Below are 16,156 nucleotides of genomic sequence, written 5' to 3' on the forward strand. Positions count from 1 at the left end.
CATCATCATCATCACCATCATCATCATCACCATCATCATCATCACCATCATCATCATGGCCACAACTCAAAGTCATGTGCCGAGCATGGAATCAGGCCAGAGACCAAAGAGAACCACTGATCCGTCCTAGAATGTGGACGCTGGCTAATATTTTCCAAGTTGTACCAAAAATGATTTTTCGGGTATCTATAAGTAGGGATACTACACAGGCGTATCATGATGATGAGGAGGAGGCGAAGGAGGAGGAGGAAGAGGGAGAGGCCAATTTTGATACCAATAACCCAGACCTTCTCTACCCACTAAAACTGTACTGTACACACGGACAATCCGCTCCTTTGTTTTTCTTTTCTGTGCCAATTGTGAAATGCCAAATACACTCGCTATGCTACCAAAATTTCAAACCCTTTTTCCACAACCCAGGAAAGCCATCCTATCGCCCTCCCTTTTCGGCGTCGAGGGTGCCTCGCCGGGCCTGTCGAGCGGCCAGTTCCTCTTGCCTCACCCGTTCCTGTTCAGCGAGACCCGTCCTCGCCTTCTCGTGTTCTTTGCTCAATTTCTTCTTCGTGATGAACAAGCTGATGAAGATGCCAAACGCCGAGAATGCAGTGTAAAAGATCCACATCTTCTGCAAGCTCGACGTGTATGCGATATCGACCGCCCTCCTCTGATTCGGTTGTAGGGCTTTGATCAGATTCGCCGTTGCGCTGAAACCTGAAGCGGTCAAACGCTTGGCCATCTGCATCGAGATGCCCTGGTTCACGAGATAACTCTGCTTCTTCGACAACTCGTTGTCAAAGACGACACCACCCAGCACAACGGAGATGGAAGTGGACAGATTCCGGACGAAACCAAAGGTAGCGGTGGCCACGGCAATGTCATGTCCCTTGACGTGACTCTGCAGAGCAATCAGCGGGCTTTGGAAATTCGGCCCAACTCCAATGCCAGCTATTATCTGGAAAATGATGATCTTTGCCCAATTAGCCGTGGGATCTAGATCGATAAAGAGGCCATAGCCGATGGTCATCATAACAAGTCCGAACCAGATAGGTTCTCGGTAATGCCCTGTCTTCTTGATGAAGATCCCTGCAGTGGCCGACATGAACGACAAGCTTAGCACCAGGGCAAACAGGTAAACACCGCTGAGAATTGGTGTGGCACCAAGGACAGATTGAAAGTAGATGGGCAGGTAGTAGCTCGACGCAATGAAGACGAAGCCATGAATGAAGCAGACTCCCAGGGAGGCGAGGTTCGACGAATCCTTAAAGAGTCGGAGAGGAATAACCGGATATTTGGCGAACCTCCACTCATTGATAAAGAAGAGAACGACCGTGAAGACTCCAAAGATGATCAGACAAAGGGTGTAAGCGCTGTCCCAAGGATGGCCGACTCCACCGGATTCCATGCCGAAGAGGAACATGACCACTCCTCCGACAATGGTGAGAACGCCAATCCAATCGACGGCTTTGATACCGTCCCAGAATGGCGTCTTTGGCGTTTCGAGTTTGAGGAAGAAGGTGAGAAGAATCAACGAGAGACCGTCAAGTGGCAGATTGATGTAGAAGCACCATCTCCAGGAGACGCCTTGCGTAAAAGCACCTCCAATAACAGGTCCAACGCCCGAGGCGATGGCCCAGACCATGCCTACTATGCCATAGTACTTGGGTCGATCTCTCATGCTGAACAAGTCTGCGATGCAGATATTGACCAAAATGACCAGTCCACCACCTCCTATGCCTTGAATGACCCGGCCTCCGATGAGAAGTCCGATAGAATTACTGACACCCGCAATAAGACTGCCAGCCATGAATATAATGTTGGCAAAAAGAATCATAGGCTTTCGACCCCATATGTCAGAAAGCTTACCCCACAGAGGAACACTGGCCGCGTTCGCCAGGAGGTACGCACTACCAACCCAGGTGTAGCCGGATGTTGAGGCATGAAAGTGCTCGGCTATGGTTGGTAGAGCAGTAGTGATGATGGTGACGTCCAGGGCAGCTAGGAAAAGTGCCATGCAAAGCGAGAACATAATGACAAGAATTCTCGACTTGGAAAAAGAATCTGCTCTGGATTCTTGCCGCGTCAGTTCGGTTTTCGAGGGTTGCTCGGCCTGATCATCGTCGGGGGAACTTGTGCCGGCCGCATTTGCATTCTGAGTCGACTTCTCGGTATTGGCAAGACTGTCGGTGGGACTTGAAGGAGCCTCTACAGAGTAGAAGCCTTCATTTGTTGCAGCTCGGGGGTTGGGAGAACCAGCACCTTTTTCCTGGCGGCCGTTGTCCCCCGCCACGGGCGTGTCTTCGGTCATATCGGCTTGGTCCTTCATGTTTGTGTATGTACGATGAAATTGAGGCTCCAGTGTGCTGAATGCGTCGTAATATGGGCTTTGGGTGGGTTTCCTTTTATAAACACAATGAACCCTGATCCCAAAACCCGGATGACGAGTTGTTGTTTAGTGTCTGTGCAAAAGTAGAAGTATATGCGAAGACGGAAAGAGACTCGGACTCGGACTCGGCTTGAATCTGAACCGACCAAGGTAAAGTGAGAGATTGTCCGAGATTCTTCAAAGGGTCTGCCAGCCAATTCAGTGAACGAGACTTTCCCATGGAAGAATAAGAAGAGTGATCACAATGTCAAAGGAAGAGGTGCCTGTGGAAAGAAGAATGCATTGGTGAGAAAGAAAGACATTTAAAAACTACCAGTTGTAGTCAATGGTGTTTGTACGGAATGATTGTGTTCGGGTTTAAAATATGAGATGGAGAAAGCGAATCTGGTACGAGCGAGGATGAGTGTTCACCAGGTCAAAGGTGGTAGTCATAGAAGTCATGGGCAGCCATACGAGTACGAGCAGTGGCGATGAGAAGGTGCGAATCAATGACGCGCTCAAAACAGGCACTGAACATTTCGTCGTCGTACATACTCGGCATCGTTCTCGTACAGAGTGCAAGGACAACAAATATCTCTCGGCTCCATCCTGAAGGCTCGGCGCCGTACTCGTACTCGTTACAGTATGGCAAGAAGTGTCTATACGAATACGAGGTTGATGTAGCCCACTGCACCTTTGGCAGCCTTGTTACAATATGAGGGAACACCTCCCCAAGTCTTGCATGAATACGAGTACGAGTGTGACAAGTGCAACGATGTTAGGCATCCATAAAACGCAGTATATCTACGGAGCATCTTGTATAATGCTTCTCTGGGCACCAAGGAATGCCGAGTACTCAGTCTTTACTCGGGCTCTTTTGTTTCCGACCAAAACAAGCGACATCTCAGGTACCTGTTACGCCGTATGAAAAACCACAAATCACTGAGGCATCCGAACAGTAAGTTTATCATATCCGTCGTGCTGTTCAATCTCAACTTTGTATTTTACGTGAATATCGAACAATCAGTATTGCGCAACATGTGTACAAAAGCAGTGCGAAAGCAGACGCTATCAATAATACATAATCACCCATATCGTGTCTGTGAACTCGCAAGAAACCATCGACTTCGGATTCCAAGACCAAATTGCCGTACTGGACAGCATGCCCACCATCGAAACAAAACACCATTCGATTCAAGGATCCAATGGCCCGCCGCACTTCAGGCAACACAACTTCATGTGCCACCTCTTGGATGCGAAATCCAAAGGTGCCTCCTCACAGCTTGATGTTGGAACAAGTTGTGTCACACTCGCATCATGTGTACCGAGCGCATGGTAGAACTTGGATTTGCGGATGTCTCCTTGCAGTTTGCCTGTCCAGGGATGCTTACCTGTAGGCAATCCTTTCCGTTTCTTGTTCCCCTTCCGGACGACGGTATTGTCTGAGGAACTCCAACTCTTCCCTCCATCTTTACCGAAGGCTCGGTGTGCAAGATTGCTTACAGTCTCGCCAACTTTTTGGGCCAGACCTTTGCCTTCATCGCCATCTTCCCTTTCGTGTGTCAGTGTGCCCTTTTTGAACTTCGCCCAAGCCGTCTCTTCCAGAGCCCTAATCAGGCATGCATGATGATTCCACAAGCCGCAGCCAACCTTCTGGCATTGATACATCTCCGTATTAGGGTCATCATAACCACCGCATATACAAAATCGTCTTAGTCTGCTCAAGGCGTTGTCGCCCGTTTTTTTCATGTCGTACGTCTGCCTCCAGTATCGCTCCAACAGCAGCTTTTTATTGGAGTCGTCATTCTCATTCCAGTGGCTGATCTCGACCAGCGAAGAGATGGTTTGTGCCTCGACAAGGTCCACATGATTGCTCAGGACCAATTCATTCTTTCCATGATACGGCTTGCGACCCATGGGAAGCTCTTCCGGCCAGTAAAACCAGAACACTCGTACATAGACTTGTTCTGTGTTTCCGGCGCGAAATTCCGCTATGAGGCCAACCCAGAAGTGCTCCTTGTCATATTGCAACCTCTCATCCTCGGTAGCCTCAGCGGGTGGTGGTGGCGGAACAGGCATTCTTTGGCTGATGTATACGACTTGACCAGACGAGTACAACGCGTGCGTCGGTTCTCGAACTGTAGAGGGAGAGATCGAAGATCAATAATCTGTAAAGTGGAAGGGCAACCAAACTTACATTTTGCATTTCTGTACTGGTGCAGCTTTCTGTACTGTTCCCCAGGCCTTATGGCATAGTTCATGGTGAGGTTGGGAGCCAATGAGGGCGCATCTGTCCCAAAGTATACATCTTCTGGTATCCGAGACTTTGATCGCTTTTTTTTCACTAGGTTATTTTCAACTGTGAACTCTGGGGGAATGCTCTGGGCCTCAATAGTCTCATCAAAGTCTTCCTCAATCCTAGAAGTCGAGTCGGTGTCGGATTCATCTTCCATTTCGCTAGCATTGCGTTTTCTTCCGGTCATGGAGGGCGAATGGCGCAAGTCTCCGTTGTCAGACTCGCGCGGTGTTAGGGGGAGGGTGGGCTGGTATGGTTCCAAGGTTGACGTTGTTGACGCCATCGACGACAATAGTCTGGGAGCGAAGGGCGCAGGCAACGTCGTTCGACGTCAAGGGCGATGCGTCCCGGAAAGTAGGGATGCAAAGTGAAGCTTGAACCAAGGAACACGCGACGCGACAAACTCTCGCGGGCGTCAATGGCGGGATCGATGGAGATGAAGTCGTATGAGGGCGCGTCGTCACCGTGTTTTCGGTAGATCGTGTCGAAGACGACAGCAAGACAGTTATGACTCGGGAAAAACCGTAGTCAGTGATGGCGATGCAGAAGAACAAGGGCAATGAAGTTCAAAAAGTGATGGCAGGCGGTGAAATTGACGTCCCAACAGCTTCTTGACGGAGTAATAAGAGTGTGATGAGGTGTTTTGCGCTTCTCGGGCGCTATTTGTGTGGCTGACACACGTTGTAACTCGCCGCAATCCGTCACGGGGGTACGGGTAAATTGGCAACAGCTGATAGGTTTGTGACAACTGTCAGTTGGGGACAGTTCCCTGTCCAGATGCCTGGCGGGTTTATATTAGCGAGCAGCCCTGCCTCTCCAGGTGCTAACCAGGCACTTGCTCCTACTGCCAGCCTGGCTACGGAGTACCATCCCTATCAAGCGACCGCCGGGAATTCCCTGGACACCCGTGATTATGGATGATAGAGCAAAGAGGCCGCTGTTGGGGACCGAAGTTCAAAGTTCTCGGTAGGGGCCGGATCGCCCAGGCTCAAACTACGGGGGCATCTCACTCTGTACAGTACCTTTAGCTATACTGTATGTGGTATCCAGCTTCAATGTAACCACAGTGCTACACCTCTGATACAACGATTGTAACGGCATGCCACTTTGTCATCGAATGGTCCATCACAGTTGGACGTGGATCAAGATGCTGAATCATCAATAATTGATAAGTGCGACCCATGGGGTGAGAGCCCTTCTCGGAACCGAGTGTTGTTGTCCGCAAATCACGATAAAAACAACGACGAGATCTTGTATGTCCCATTCAAAACGGAACCACTTGAGAATAAGCCTTGAACGGAGTATCACTCGAGTCCATACTCAAACCATAGCAATAATTCAAATTATTAAGACTTCTGTGGGTATCATCATCTATCTATTAAGCCTTCGTCCATCATTATGCTTTAAACGCGCCACGACCCTTTGCTCAGCGGCATCATTTCTTGAACAGATGCTTGAGTTTATCTGCTAGACCCTCGTGCTTCTTCTCGCTAACATGTTTCTCGTTGCCGGCTCCTCCACGTCCGACATGGTGGGATTCTTCCTTGCTGACTCGGACGGCCGTCTCGGGCACGACATCGGCGTCGTGGGGTCCCTCTCCAGTCGCAACGCCATCAGTCTCGATGTTACCGGCGCCCCCTCTTCCGGCAGAGTATGGTCCATCGCCTTGATCACCCACGGGTCCTTCGCGGACGATCTCGCCGTCTGTGTAAGCCGTTTCGTCTGGACCGATATTCGCGGCGCCTATAGGAACAAGATATGTTAGGGCCGATGAAGAATTAGGGCTGGGATTGAGAGCCTTACCGCCGCGACCATGCGATACGTTGGACATTTTGTGTGGTTTGGTTTCTGTTCAAGTGTCAGTCAAGCCAAGCGGTTGCCGGTCGCCAAAAGCGACGATAACACTCACGCCGGGTGTCTTATGCTGGGGCTGCGGGATTCAAAATGTACGATTTGACTGGGTATATGTCAGGCAGAACTCGGGGGGGAGTCGTAGATATATAAGCAGTAAGATCCCGGTTAGCTAGGCAAGGCAGAGAAAAGAGCGATTTCGGGTCCTCATCCTGATATGAGATTTCAATACCAGGCCAACGCCATGACTAGAAACAGTGACAAAAGCAATCGATGGATTGATTGCATGTGGCATGATAGGCGTAGCGCTTTGGCGGCCGGGAAGGACGTGTGATTAGTCCCAGTCCAATCCATACGTCAGCCAAGGCCTGCTAGAGGGTGGAAAGCACAGCCTGGTGTTCGTGATCAGAGGTACTTCCCGCGATTTTTATCAGCGGCCAATGGCATGATTATTAGGGGAAATCTTTGCGGAGCACGAGGACGAAGAGCAACATCGACTAGGAAGGTATCGTAGCTTACGAATAGTGCCAATTGGGTGACACATGTGCAGCAAAAGGAACACGTCCTAACCTCATACGTACACTTCATCACCCCGTGAGGTCGTTGAATTCGAACCCAGTTGACTAGCTACCTCTGCCAAAGTATCGCATGTACAAATATCATCTCTGGCCGCCCAAACTTGGCTTCGGGACCACAGCGCGTGTACCAAGAGTTCAGGCCTTGGCCGTCTTCTTCTCGTCGCCGCCACCAGTGGTGGGCAATCCCATAAAGATCTTGAACGAATCGTAGATCATCCATTGCAAGCCAGTCAAGGTACCGATCATCACCTACGAAGATCGTCAGTTTTTTGGAATATGCGTCAAAAGGGGGAGATCACTTACAATTCTCACTGGAAGACCATTCCACAAACCGGAGAATCCAATCTTGGAGTAGATACGACTCATGGCACCGCCAAAGCTTTCACCAGGAGCACGATCGGCGTTCAATTTGCTCACCATGACGTCGGCAGGATGGGAAACGATAGCACAAAGAATACCAGCAAGATAACCACCGGTAAAAGCCACAAGAGTCTGGGCTCCTTTATTGTAGTCGGACTTTTGGCCAGGAAGATAATTGTAAATAGCGGTCACAATGTTCTCAAAAGACGCGAATTTCATCATGGTGTATGGGATCTGGCGACCCCAGAGAGGGTACAAACCCTTGTACAGACTAGAAAATGTGAGCACCGTCTATTCGAGTTTTAGAGAGGACACGTACCCGCCGACGCCTTCTTTGCCAGTAATGGACGAGATACCTTGCATGGTGCCAGTGAAAGTGGGTGGGATAGTGGTTTGCATTCGGACTTTGACAGCCTCGAAAGGACAGAGACCTACATCGGCGATGAATTCTGCAGAGGCAGACGCCGACAAGTAGAGGATGGTCTTGTACTTGGATGCAGCCTCCTCTCCGGCCAACTCGCTATACAAGTGCTTGAAGTATTCGTAGAATCCATACTTGCCAGCACCCTGGACGGAGTATCCCACGAATGTTGGGCCCCAACCGGTAAAGATACCGCGAATGCCCTCGGCCTTGCCAATCTTTCTCCATGCCTCGAAATTACCTTTGTAGAGGTTGGGATCGACTTGGCGTCGACATTTGACCAAATCCAGAGGTGTGACTGCGGTGTGAGTGGTGCCCTAACAAGTCAAGTTCAGTTAACAGGAGCCCGCGTCAACAGAGTCAATCCCAGACGTACACATGCTAAGATGCCTCCCACGGTGCAAGCAGCATAGTACTTGGCCGAATAGAGCTCGATACCTCCCACTTTTGCTTGAGCCTTTTGACTCGCCTCAGTGTACTTCTCTTGAGCTGCGTGACCGACCTCCTTCGCAGTATCGGCAGCACTCCAAGATTGGAAGAGGGGACGCTTCTGAGGGTGTTCGCTTAGCTTGGCGGAAGGCTCCGCTGTAGGCTTGTAATATGGTGAAGTCGGGCAAAAGGCCTGGTAGACGGCCTGCGAGCTTGGGAAGAGCCCTACCATGATGCTAGGTACTCATCAGCTTATCTCTGGGCACCAGGGTAACCATGCTGAGGACGTTGCCCAGACTGAGTGAGAAGGCGGAAGTACCGGATCTATTTACCTTGGAGTCGTTATGGATGACTTTAAGCAATAGCTGATGGGCACAGGCAGGATGGATGGAATAGCGAGGGTCGATGATGATAGAAAGAGGTGAGGTCGAAGCTGGAGGTCCAGGGTTTGCAAGATACCACAGCTGCAACCCAACACCAGCACAAACCATCGATGACATACGATACGGTCTTTCTACTAAACTCCGGCTCCGGCAGAAGTACCATTACGAGTACTGGTACGATTAGCAGGATGAGGGGGGCCGTTGCCCAGAGCCTAAATCTTAGGTGCAAATAATAGGCGAGGAAGCAGCTGAGCTCCAGCAGATGCATGATTGGGCAGGGGAGGCGCATGTGAACTTCACTTTTCTCAACCCACATACCTAACTTTTTGGTCCTGGTATTCATCACTGCACGGAGTACTGTACAATTTCCTCCGCGTATGATTTTGAAGTTCAGATACATTCTTCTTACAGGGGTCGACCAGAATGACACACGTTCTCGAACACGGAGTCCCTCTAGGGAAAACCATCGTCCCCAATTCTGAAGGCCTTCCTCCGGAAGAAGACGAGCAAGCTGCCATTCTGTCCAATTGGGCCGATAAATACAGAGGCTCAACAGTTGCTGATCTCGATCTTCCTCCTGCACTATCTACCTCGCCGAGTACTTCTCTCTCTTCAGCCATGTTGTCTGCGTCTTCTCACGACTACTCCCATCTGACGGTGGTTTCTGATGACACTCGCTCATTGCTTGGGTACTTGTCGATGGCTCATCTCAAGGAGCTCTTCGAATCCGGCACGTTGCATCCATCAGATCCTGTTGAGAAGGCTATGGTCAAGTTCAAGAGAGGGAGGCGGAAGTACAGGACCATTAGCCTAGAGACTGAGCTCTTTGAATTGGAAGGCTTCTTCGAGAATGTCGGACCACTAGCAACTGGTGAACCCCAGGATTTCGCGGTTGTCACTGACGCTGGCCGTAAATTCGTCCTGGGCGTTGTCACTCGAGACGATCTGGAGATGTTTGTGAAGAAAAGACCAGCTTGAGGACTCGCACCTCATCATGACCAACACCAACCTCATACGATAAACGGTGTTCGACCGCCACGGCCGCCGCCGAACCTATGAGAAGTGGTGTCAACGATGTTGATTTCATCGCCTTGCAGCTTGTCGAGAAGCGCGAATGAACGCCTGGTTGAAGTGAAGAGCACCTTCAGAGTTCTCGAGCTTTCTCCTGCAAATCTTCGCAGAATCGTAACTACTTCTCCGACTTCATCTTCTTTGTCCCTCTCTATCTCATCCAAGCTGTCAATGATGATCAGAATCAATTTGGGCGCAAGGCCAAGGACTTGTCCAAACAGATCTCTAGCAGAGTCCCAGCTGGCCAAAGTGGCATCGAGAGTATCGAGATCAAAAGCAACTTCTATCTTCTTTTCAGGCTGCACCAGACTTAGGATTTGATGAGTCAAGGAGTAGAGCAGACCTAACAGGGGATTATGGCTATCACTGCTGCTCTGATTGTCCTCGTGGCCCATGCAAGGTCTACAGAAATATGAGATGGTCGGGGCTTTCATCTCATCTGCTGACAAGACTAGCCGGTCAGCTACTAGTGATATTTCTGGGGTCGTCCCTGCAATGATCGGGTATTCCAAATAAAGCAGGGTTGAATTGGGTGATCGAAGAAACAATTCTAGGGCGAGGGCGACTCTTTCGTGCGTGGCTGTTGGCAGGATTTCTTTTGGCTCCTGCAGTGTACGAGCGCCTTCGTAGAAATAGTCAAGCAACTTTTCCACCTGTTTCTGGACTTCCACCACCGTTCGATTGGTCGCAACATCACTACCGTTAATGGATTCGACAAGTGAGTTCCCATGATTGATTGCAGGAAGATATTGTTGCATGTACGCGAGTTGCACCCGAGTTCGATCGACCGTGTGCTCGTACGTGATCTGCTTCAGGTTCTCACGGAGGAAATCCCATCCTGAAGCAGCCACTTTATCAAACGACGCCTCTGTGTGTTGCATACTATGGATCACCGCCGCCAGTACCCATCGCCGAGTTTCTTCATGCTCCAGTCTGCTTTGCTCCTCGAGCCGTTGAGCATGCGCAGCATATTGATCCATCAAAACCTGGGCAATTCTTCCCATCTCGCCAGACATGCCAGCTCTCTGGTCCTGTAGGTCCATGCGAAGCTCCTTGACTGTCATTCTAGTGACCCTTCCCTCAGCTGCCGCAGCGAGAAGAGTAGTACGCCCAACGACTGTCGATAGTCGCTGCACATTTTCAAGCCCCGATTTGAATTGCTTGTCGAAGCCTTGGTGCATCGAATTGCGGAACTTCCGAAGACTGTTCGAACTGTACCACGTCGCAACGTCTCCTAGCAATAAGAAGACAGCCGAGTAAAACTTGGCTACTGCTTGTTGAACAGCTGGACCTCTGAACAGTCGTGATTCCTGCTCGACCTGGGCTGCAGCTTCGTTGACCACCTCCATAACGTTGGCCAGTTCCTCAACGGTCTCGGTATGCTGAACAGATGCGTTGACAAGACATGTTGCTGCCCAGCAGATGATTGACGTATATTCGTTGGCGGATGGCACCAGGCTGAACAGGTTGGAATGGACCTTGAATTTACCCATGATTTTATGGAACACCGCTTGTGCTTTCCCACCCCCCAGCCTCTTCTTGGATTCCCAATTTTTTCTTGCTACCTCCACAGCTGTCTGAAAGTCTCGAAACGTCCATACTTTGTTCGGATCATATGGGGACAATTGCGAGAGAATCTTAGCTAGTTCAGACTTCTCGTTGCCAAGAAATTGGACTTCAAGGTGAGGGCTCCCAGTGCCGGCATAATAGCCTTGCAGGTCAAGTTTCTCTTGTTCTCGTCGATGATGAGCATCATCGGCTAACGAGCTTTCCAGAGTGGTTTGATCGCCTGTCTCAGCGAGTTGTAGAGCGAAGCTCTGGAGAGTCTCCGCCGAGACTACTACTGCCAATGCTGGATTTGCCGGCCCGTTCATGGCCATATTTAATTTCCAATTCTAGTCAGACTACGGGTCGCATCAAAGTCGAGCTGTTGTCGTAACAAGTCTTCTAGGTGCTCCTGGATATGTTCAAAGCAGGCTTTGGCAGAGCTTGTTACAATAGCCCCAAGGGCGCGTTGGAGTCATCCGGACTACACATGTGGGAACTTTGTCACCTCAGTAGACGATTCAAAGAGAACACTTAGGCTCCAGAGTCTGCATGATCCTTGCTGGCTGCTGGGGATCTCGATCATCAGGCGGCGAATAGGAAACCCCATCACCACCGCAATGTAGCCGAGACAACAGCCCAAGAGCTAGGCTCGGGCAACAGATCTGCCCGCCCGTGGCAGGTCTGCCAACGAAGTTATGGGATAGATGGGTGGCCTGAGTCAAGTGATCCACACATGCATATCACAGCTGAACGACCTCACTCAATAAGTGTAATGCTGATTTGGAACGGGCGAGAATCTACAGTATATAATAGCCGCCAAATCACAGAGTCGGGGCCGGCGGTTGCTATTAGTGAACGTTGAAGAATATATACCAATGGAGCCTGGAGTTGTGAACAAAGATGCTGCTTCCTCGAACAACGACTCTCTCACGGAACTTGCAAAAGAAATGGCAAATACGGCGCCTTCACCATCGAAAAGAGATCATCTCGGCACCACCCAGGCGTGTGACACTCACAAAAAGCGAAGACAACGACAATTCAAAAAAGCTCTTGCGGCAATGATGGAAAGTTTAGAGACGATGTTCGACTCTCACTCAGATGCAGATGTCTCTGACCTCGACGAGGCAGGAGAAGAAGACCCAATTCACTGTTTTGACCTGGAATACTCGCCGTCGCATATCAATAAACTACCCTCGTCCAATGAGATGTCACCCCACCGAGGAAGGTCCTCTCCTCAAGGCAACGCTCGCCGCAGGACTATCGAAGACGACACTGAATCACGTCCGCTGAGACCCGTCGAACGGAAGGGTACGCTACTCGAAGAGGTGAAATCTGGTCCGATTGGCTATGAGACCGAATTTTATGAATACACGAGATCTCCAGATGGGGATGCTGAAGAACCCAATATTGTAGAGACCATGGTTACTCAAGCTCCGGCCAAAATCAGCAGGACCGGTGCTCGGTCTGGTACAGACCCAGGCTATCAACGAGGCTACATATTCAAGGTCGTCCATATGTATGCTGTGCCCTTGGCAAAAGAGATTGAACGGCAAGTTCGGCGCCAGTACTCACCTCCCCGCGGATATTTGTCGCCACCTCCTAAACCCAGACTAAGAAGCCGGAGTAGATCTGCGACGAGGTATGCAATCGTCTCACGCTCGATGGGTCGGAACTACTCACGAGGAAGACCACAACGACCCTTCCCCGTCACGGCCAGTGTGGGCAACTATTTGGTCGTTTATTCCGACGTTATCATATCGGCTATCAGGAAATCCGTGCAGTCCTACCCAGGACTGTCGCGTACGTTCGATTACATGATCATTCCAGCACCGTATTCGCTCATCATCCATTATAGACGAGAATTGGAGGAATTCAATGATAAGCTACCAGATGAAAAAGCTTCTACTTCAGTACACGAAGGTCCAACTTTGCATACCGATGCGAATCATGATAGCGACTTTGGCGATGGAGAATGCAACACCAACACTGTGGAGGTTCTGGAACTTGAGCGTAAAAAGCACATTCCAGAGCTTCTGAACTACGTTTTTACGTCCGAGTTAAAGGCTCAAATCGATGCCGAGATGTCCTTGCGGCAAAAGCCCGTGCCGATGTGCACATATGCAATGGTATGGCTATTGTTCAAGCCTGGTACTACGGTCTACGCCTGGGGTGGTGGAGGCCTCGACTCTGCGTAAGACTTTCTTGTCCTTCTTTTCCATTACAACGACCCTGGAACATCCGGCACACAGATCATTGGAAATTTATCTTCCACATTACAACCGTTCAGAGTCGCTCACTATCACCATCCCTTTGATTCTGCAGACACGCATGTACTTTATGCCCATAGGCGTTTCCAACTGACACGATCTTTAGATATATTGTGGATTGGTACGAGCTTGAAGGTCTCTATGCAAAAGACAGCCGAACGCGTCACCCCGGCGGGCTAGCAGAGGCTGTCCATCCGCCCGTCATAACACGAGGGGAGTCTGCAGAGTTCAATCCCGTCCCGAAATCGGTCATCATCAAGCTCCACTACCTCGAGTTCGACGGCGAACACGTAGGGCGGAGGCCTCGAACCATCACAATTTCTCCCTTTGAGGGAGAGAAGGAGATATTCATGTTGCCGGTATATCCCGTTGAATTTGCTAGGAGTCCAAATCTCCGAGAGAGTCTTATTGAAAGAGGAAGAAAGTACATCAGGCTTTGTCAGCCAAGCTACATGGTCTATCAAGGCGACACTATTGCCACGGCAGCTTCCCAAAGTCGAAAGGTTAGTCATCAAACAGATCAAACAGAAAATTCCATCAAAGCCTCCTGAGCGAAATCGCGGGGTGGTGGTGAAAGTAGCATGAGGCTGCTTCCTCAAAAGGTCGTGTGATGATGGATCGGTGTGCGCTAGACAGCTAATGAACATTTTGTGTGTTTTAGGTAAACGGGAGAGTCATGATTGACTCCCAGACGTTCTACACCGACGGGGAATTGGCAGACAAAGTCCTCCGACTCAAAGTACCGACGGAAGATGGCATCATCGTGTCGGAAACTTCGTCTGGAAGTGAGAGTAGTGCACTCTCGGATTCGCGTTACCACAACCGCCGCAAACGTAGGAATTACAGGAGACGCATCAGAGACTACAAGAAGATGCCGAATCGCGTTAGAGGAATGGCCGAGTATGATCTTGTTCGGCCTGGAAAGACGCAGTTCAAAGAGGAACATTTAATGTTGTTTCCTTCAAGGGTTTGGGGCTTCGTGTTGAGGGAGAGACGATGGTGTACGTTTTCGTGATGACCCTTCCCCTTGAATTGAATTTTGGCCCTTTTACTGACACAAGAGCGTGTTAGATCTTCTCAATATTGAGAATCTAAAGAATCCTGTCTTTCAGGAGAACATAATTGACGATTTGGTCCTCAAGGACGAGGCCAAGAACCTGATTCAAGCCTTGTCAAACACACATACGAGTACGGCCGCCGAGGGCGAGCCCAAGGATGATGATGACGGCGACACCACCACCACCACCACCACCACCACCAACAACAACAACAACAACTCGTTTGGTCATTTCTCTGCAGACATTATACGAAACAAGGGGGAAGGACGCATCTTTTTGCTACATGGGAAACCTGGTGTTGGTGAGTGTGGACCGACCCTCTACTGCTAATTAGTATCTCGTTTGTGCCCCGGGTGGAGGCGTGCGAGAGACATCATACGAGCTGGCCGCCCCGGACTGACCAGTGTGTGTGCGTGTGTGTTATACAGGCAAAACGTCGACCGCCGAGTGCGTGGCAGAATCCGCCGGGGTCCCGCTGTTGGCGATAACGTGTGGCGACCTGGGCATCGAGCCGAACGAGGTCGAGGGCGCCCTGATGAAGTGGTTCAAGCTCGCGACCCAGTGGAAGGCGGTCCTGCTGCTCGACGAGGCCGACGTCTACCTCGAGTCCCGCATGAGCGGCGACCTCGCCCGCAACAGCCTGGTGTCGATCTTCCTCCGGGCGCTCGAGTACTACCAAGGGGTGCTGTTCCTGACGACGAACCGGGTGGGCACCTTTGACGAGGCCATGCTCAGCCGCATCCACGTCGTCCTCCACTACGCCGACTTTGACGACTCGGAGCGGCAGCGCATCTGGACCGTGAGCTTCCGGAAGCTGGGCGAGGAGAGGCCCGACGTCAAGGTCGGGCCGGGGCTCGTGGACTACGCCCTCGAGAACCGGCGGGTGCTCGACCTCCGGTGGAACGGCCGGGAGATCCGCAACGCCTTCAACACCACCGTGGCCCTGGCCGAGTTCGACGCCGAGAGGAGGCGTCGCTCCGCCGGCGGCAAGGAGACCCGGGTCGTCCTGGAGCGCTCCCACCTGGTCCAGGTCGTCAAGATGAGCGAGGAATTCAAGAGGTACATGAAGAGCACCCGCGGCCTGGACGAGAGTCAGTTGGCAAAGGCCATGAAGCTGAGGGACGACGCCGCCTTGCAGAAGGTGATGCAGGTTGCCAACAGGTAGACGAGACCGACAGACCAACAAAGATCCGTGTCAAACACACGCTTGATCATTCTCCATGGCAACATTGATCTTTCACCCTCCGAGCTAATCAGCAGGCAGTCTTCTCGAAATGAAATGACGAGAATAAAAGTGAAACGGAGAGAAATGTTCTTGCTGATTTACGGAGTAGTAAAGTTGTGAGTTACTAGTAGTATTATGGCGTGGATCTACCAGCCTATACAGATATCTACAAAGTACCCGAGGTCGAGGTACATGTTAACAGTCTACCACGAATTACTACTACTACTACTACTACTACTACTACTACTACTACTACTACTACTACTACTACTACTACTACTACTACTACTACTACTACTACTACTAC

The 16,156-nt window shown here is 50.6% G+C and overlaps 7 protein-coding genes across 9 annotated transcripts; 2 read left to right on the forward strand and 5 right to left on the reverse strand.

The window, feature by feature from the left end:
- Positions 1 to 179: 179 nt before the first annotated feature.
- On the reverse strand, positions 180 to 2,938 carry PV06_00829 (uncharacterized protein). Its single transcript, XM_016401381.1, has one exon. The coding sequence runs from the start codon at positions 2,321 to 2,323 to the stop codon at positions 431 to 433; it is 1,893 nt and encodes a 630-aa protein (XP_016268434.1). The 5' UTR covers positions 2,324 to 2,938; the 3' UTR covers positions 180 to 430.
- Positions 2,939 to 3,338: 400 nt separating this feature from the next.
- On the reverse strand, positions 3,339 to 5,543 carry PV06_00830 (uncharacterized protein). The gene is made up of 2 exons (XM_016401382.1): positions 4,560 to 5,543; positions 3,339 to 4,500 (listed from the first exon to the last, which is right to left on the reverse strand). Exons 1-2 carry the CDS (start codon positions 4,939 to 4,941, stop codon positions 3,557 to 3,559), a joined length of 1,326 nt encoding a protein of 441 aa, XP_016268435.1. The 5' UTR covers positions 4,942 to 5,543; the 3' UTR covers positions 3,339 to 3,556.
- A 156-nt stretch (positions 5,544 to 5,699) lies between these two features.
- Positions 5,700 to 6,886, reverse strand: PV06_00831 (uncharacterized protein). The gene is made up of 3 exons (XM_016401383.1): positions 6,568 to 6,886; positions 6,462 to 6,506; positions 5,700 to 6,401 (listed from the first exon to the last, which is right to left on the reverse strand). Exons 2-3 carry the CDS (start codon positions 6,487 to 6,489, stop codon positions 6,094 to 6,096), a joined length of 336 nt encoding a protein of 111 aa, XP_016268436.1. The 5' UTR covers positions 6,490 to 6,506; positions 6,568 to 6,886; the 3' UTR covers positions 5,700 to 6,093.
- A 120-nt stretch (positions 6,887 to 7,006) lies between these two features.
- Positions 7,007 to 8,837, reverse strand: PV06_00832. 3 transcript variants are annotated; one of them, XM_016401386.1, is made up of 5 exons: positions 8,630 to 8,837; positions 8,245 to 8,533; positions 7,767 to 8,185; positions 7,391 to 7,718; positions 7,007 to 7,336 (listed from the first exon to the last, which is right to left on the reverse strand). In XM_016401386.1, exons 2-5 carry the CDS (start codon positions 8,527 to 8,529, stop codon positions 7,223 to 7,225), a joined length of 1,146 nt encoding a protein of 381 aa, XP_016268439.1. In that variant the 5' UTR covers positions 8,530 to 8,533; positions 8,630 to 8,837; the 3' UTR covers positions 7,007 to 7,222. The 3 variants fall into 3 exon arrangements, with proteins under 3 accessions (XP_016268439.1, XP_016268438.1, XP_016268437.1); XM_016401385.1 differs by having other exon boundaries at positions 8,617 to 8,837; XM_016401384.1 differs by having other exon boundaries at positions 8,245 to 8,837.
- Positions 8,838 to 8,998: 161 nt separating this feature from the next.
- On the forward strand, positions 8,999 to 10,511 carry PV06_00833 (uncharacterized protein). Its single transcript, XM_016401387.1, has one exon. The coding sequence runs from the start codon at positions 9,104 to 9,106 to the stop codon at positions 9,656 to 9,658; it is 555 nt and encodes a 184-aa protein (XP_016268440.1). The 5' UTR covers positions 8,999 to 9,103; the 3' UTR covers positions 9,659 to 10,511.
- Positions 9,691 to 11,631, reverse strand: PV06_00834 (uncharacterized protein; the record flags this gene model as incomplete). The annotated part of the gene is made up of 1 exon (XM_016401388.1): positions 9,691 to 11,631. One exon carries the CDS (start codon positions 11,629 to 11,631, stop codon positions 9,691 to 9,693), a length of 1,941 nt encoding a protein of 646 aa, XP_016268441.1.
- A 543-nt stretch (positions 11,632 to 12,174) lies between these two features.
- Positions 12,175 to 15,789, forward strand: PV06_00835 (uncharacterized protein; the record flags this gene model as incomplete). Its single annotated transcript, XM_016401389.1, has 5 exons — positions 12,175 to 13,490; positions 13,673 to 14,069; positions 14,228 to 14,567; positions 14,638 to 14,925; positions 15,053 to 15,789. The coding sequence occupies 5 exons, from the start codon at positions 12,175 to 12,177 to the stop codon at positions 15,787 to 15,789; spliced, it is 3,078 nt and encodes a 1,025-aa protein (XP_016268442.1).
- Positions 15,790 to 16,156: the final 367 nt, after the last annotated feature.

The sequence above is a fragment of the Exophiala oligosperma genome, assembly GCF_000835515.1.
Source record: "Exophiala oligosperma strain CBS 72588 unplaced genomic scaffold supercont1.1, whole genome shotgun sequence".
Classification (NCBI taxonomy): Eukaryota; Fungi; Ascomycota; class Eurotiomycetes; order Chaetothyriales; family Herpotrichiellaceae; genus Exophiala; species Exophiala oligosperma.

Excerpts from the sequence above, each read along its gene's own strand:
- PV06_00831 (XM_016401383.1), bottom strand. The coding sequence starts at position 6,489 with ATGTCCAACGTATCGCATGGTCGCGGCG. Across the intron at positions 6,402-6,461 it reads CGTATCGCATGGTCGCGGCG|GCGCCGCGAATATCGGTCCA; the intron begins GTAAGGCTCTCA and ends TTGTTCCTATAG.
- PV06_00832 (XM_016401386.1), bottom strand. The coding sequence starts at position 8,529 with ATGGTAGGGCTCTTCCCAAGCTCGCAGGCCGTCTACCAGGCCTTTTGC. Across the intron at positions 8,186-8,244 it reads TGGGAGGCATCTTAGCATGT|GGCACCACTCACACCGCAGT; the intron begins GTACGTCTGGGA and ends TTGACTTGTTAG. Across the intron at positions 7,719-7,766 it reads GGCAAAGAAGGCGTCGGCGG|TCTGTACAAGGGTTTGTACC; the intron begins GTACGTGTCCTC and ends CACATTTTCTAG.
- PV06_00829 (XM_016401381.1), bottom strand. The coding sequence starts at position 2,323 with ATGAAGGACCAAGCCGATATGACCGAAGACACGCCCGTGGCGGGGGAC.
- PV06_00830 (XM_016401382.1), bottom strand. The coding sequence starts at position 4,941 with ATGGCGTCAACAACGTCAACCTTGGAACCATACCAGCCCACCCTCCCC. Across the intron at positions 4,501-4,559 it reads CCAGTACAGAAATGCAAAAT|TTCGAGAACCGACGCACGCG; the intron begins GTAAGTTTGGTT and ends CTCCCTCTACAG.
- PV06_00833 (XM_016401387.1), top strand. The coding sequence starts at position 9,104 with ATGACACACGTTCTCGAACACGGAGTCCCTCTAGGGAAAACCATCGTC.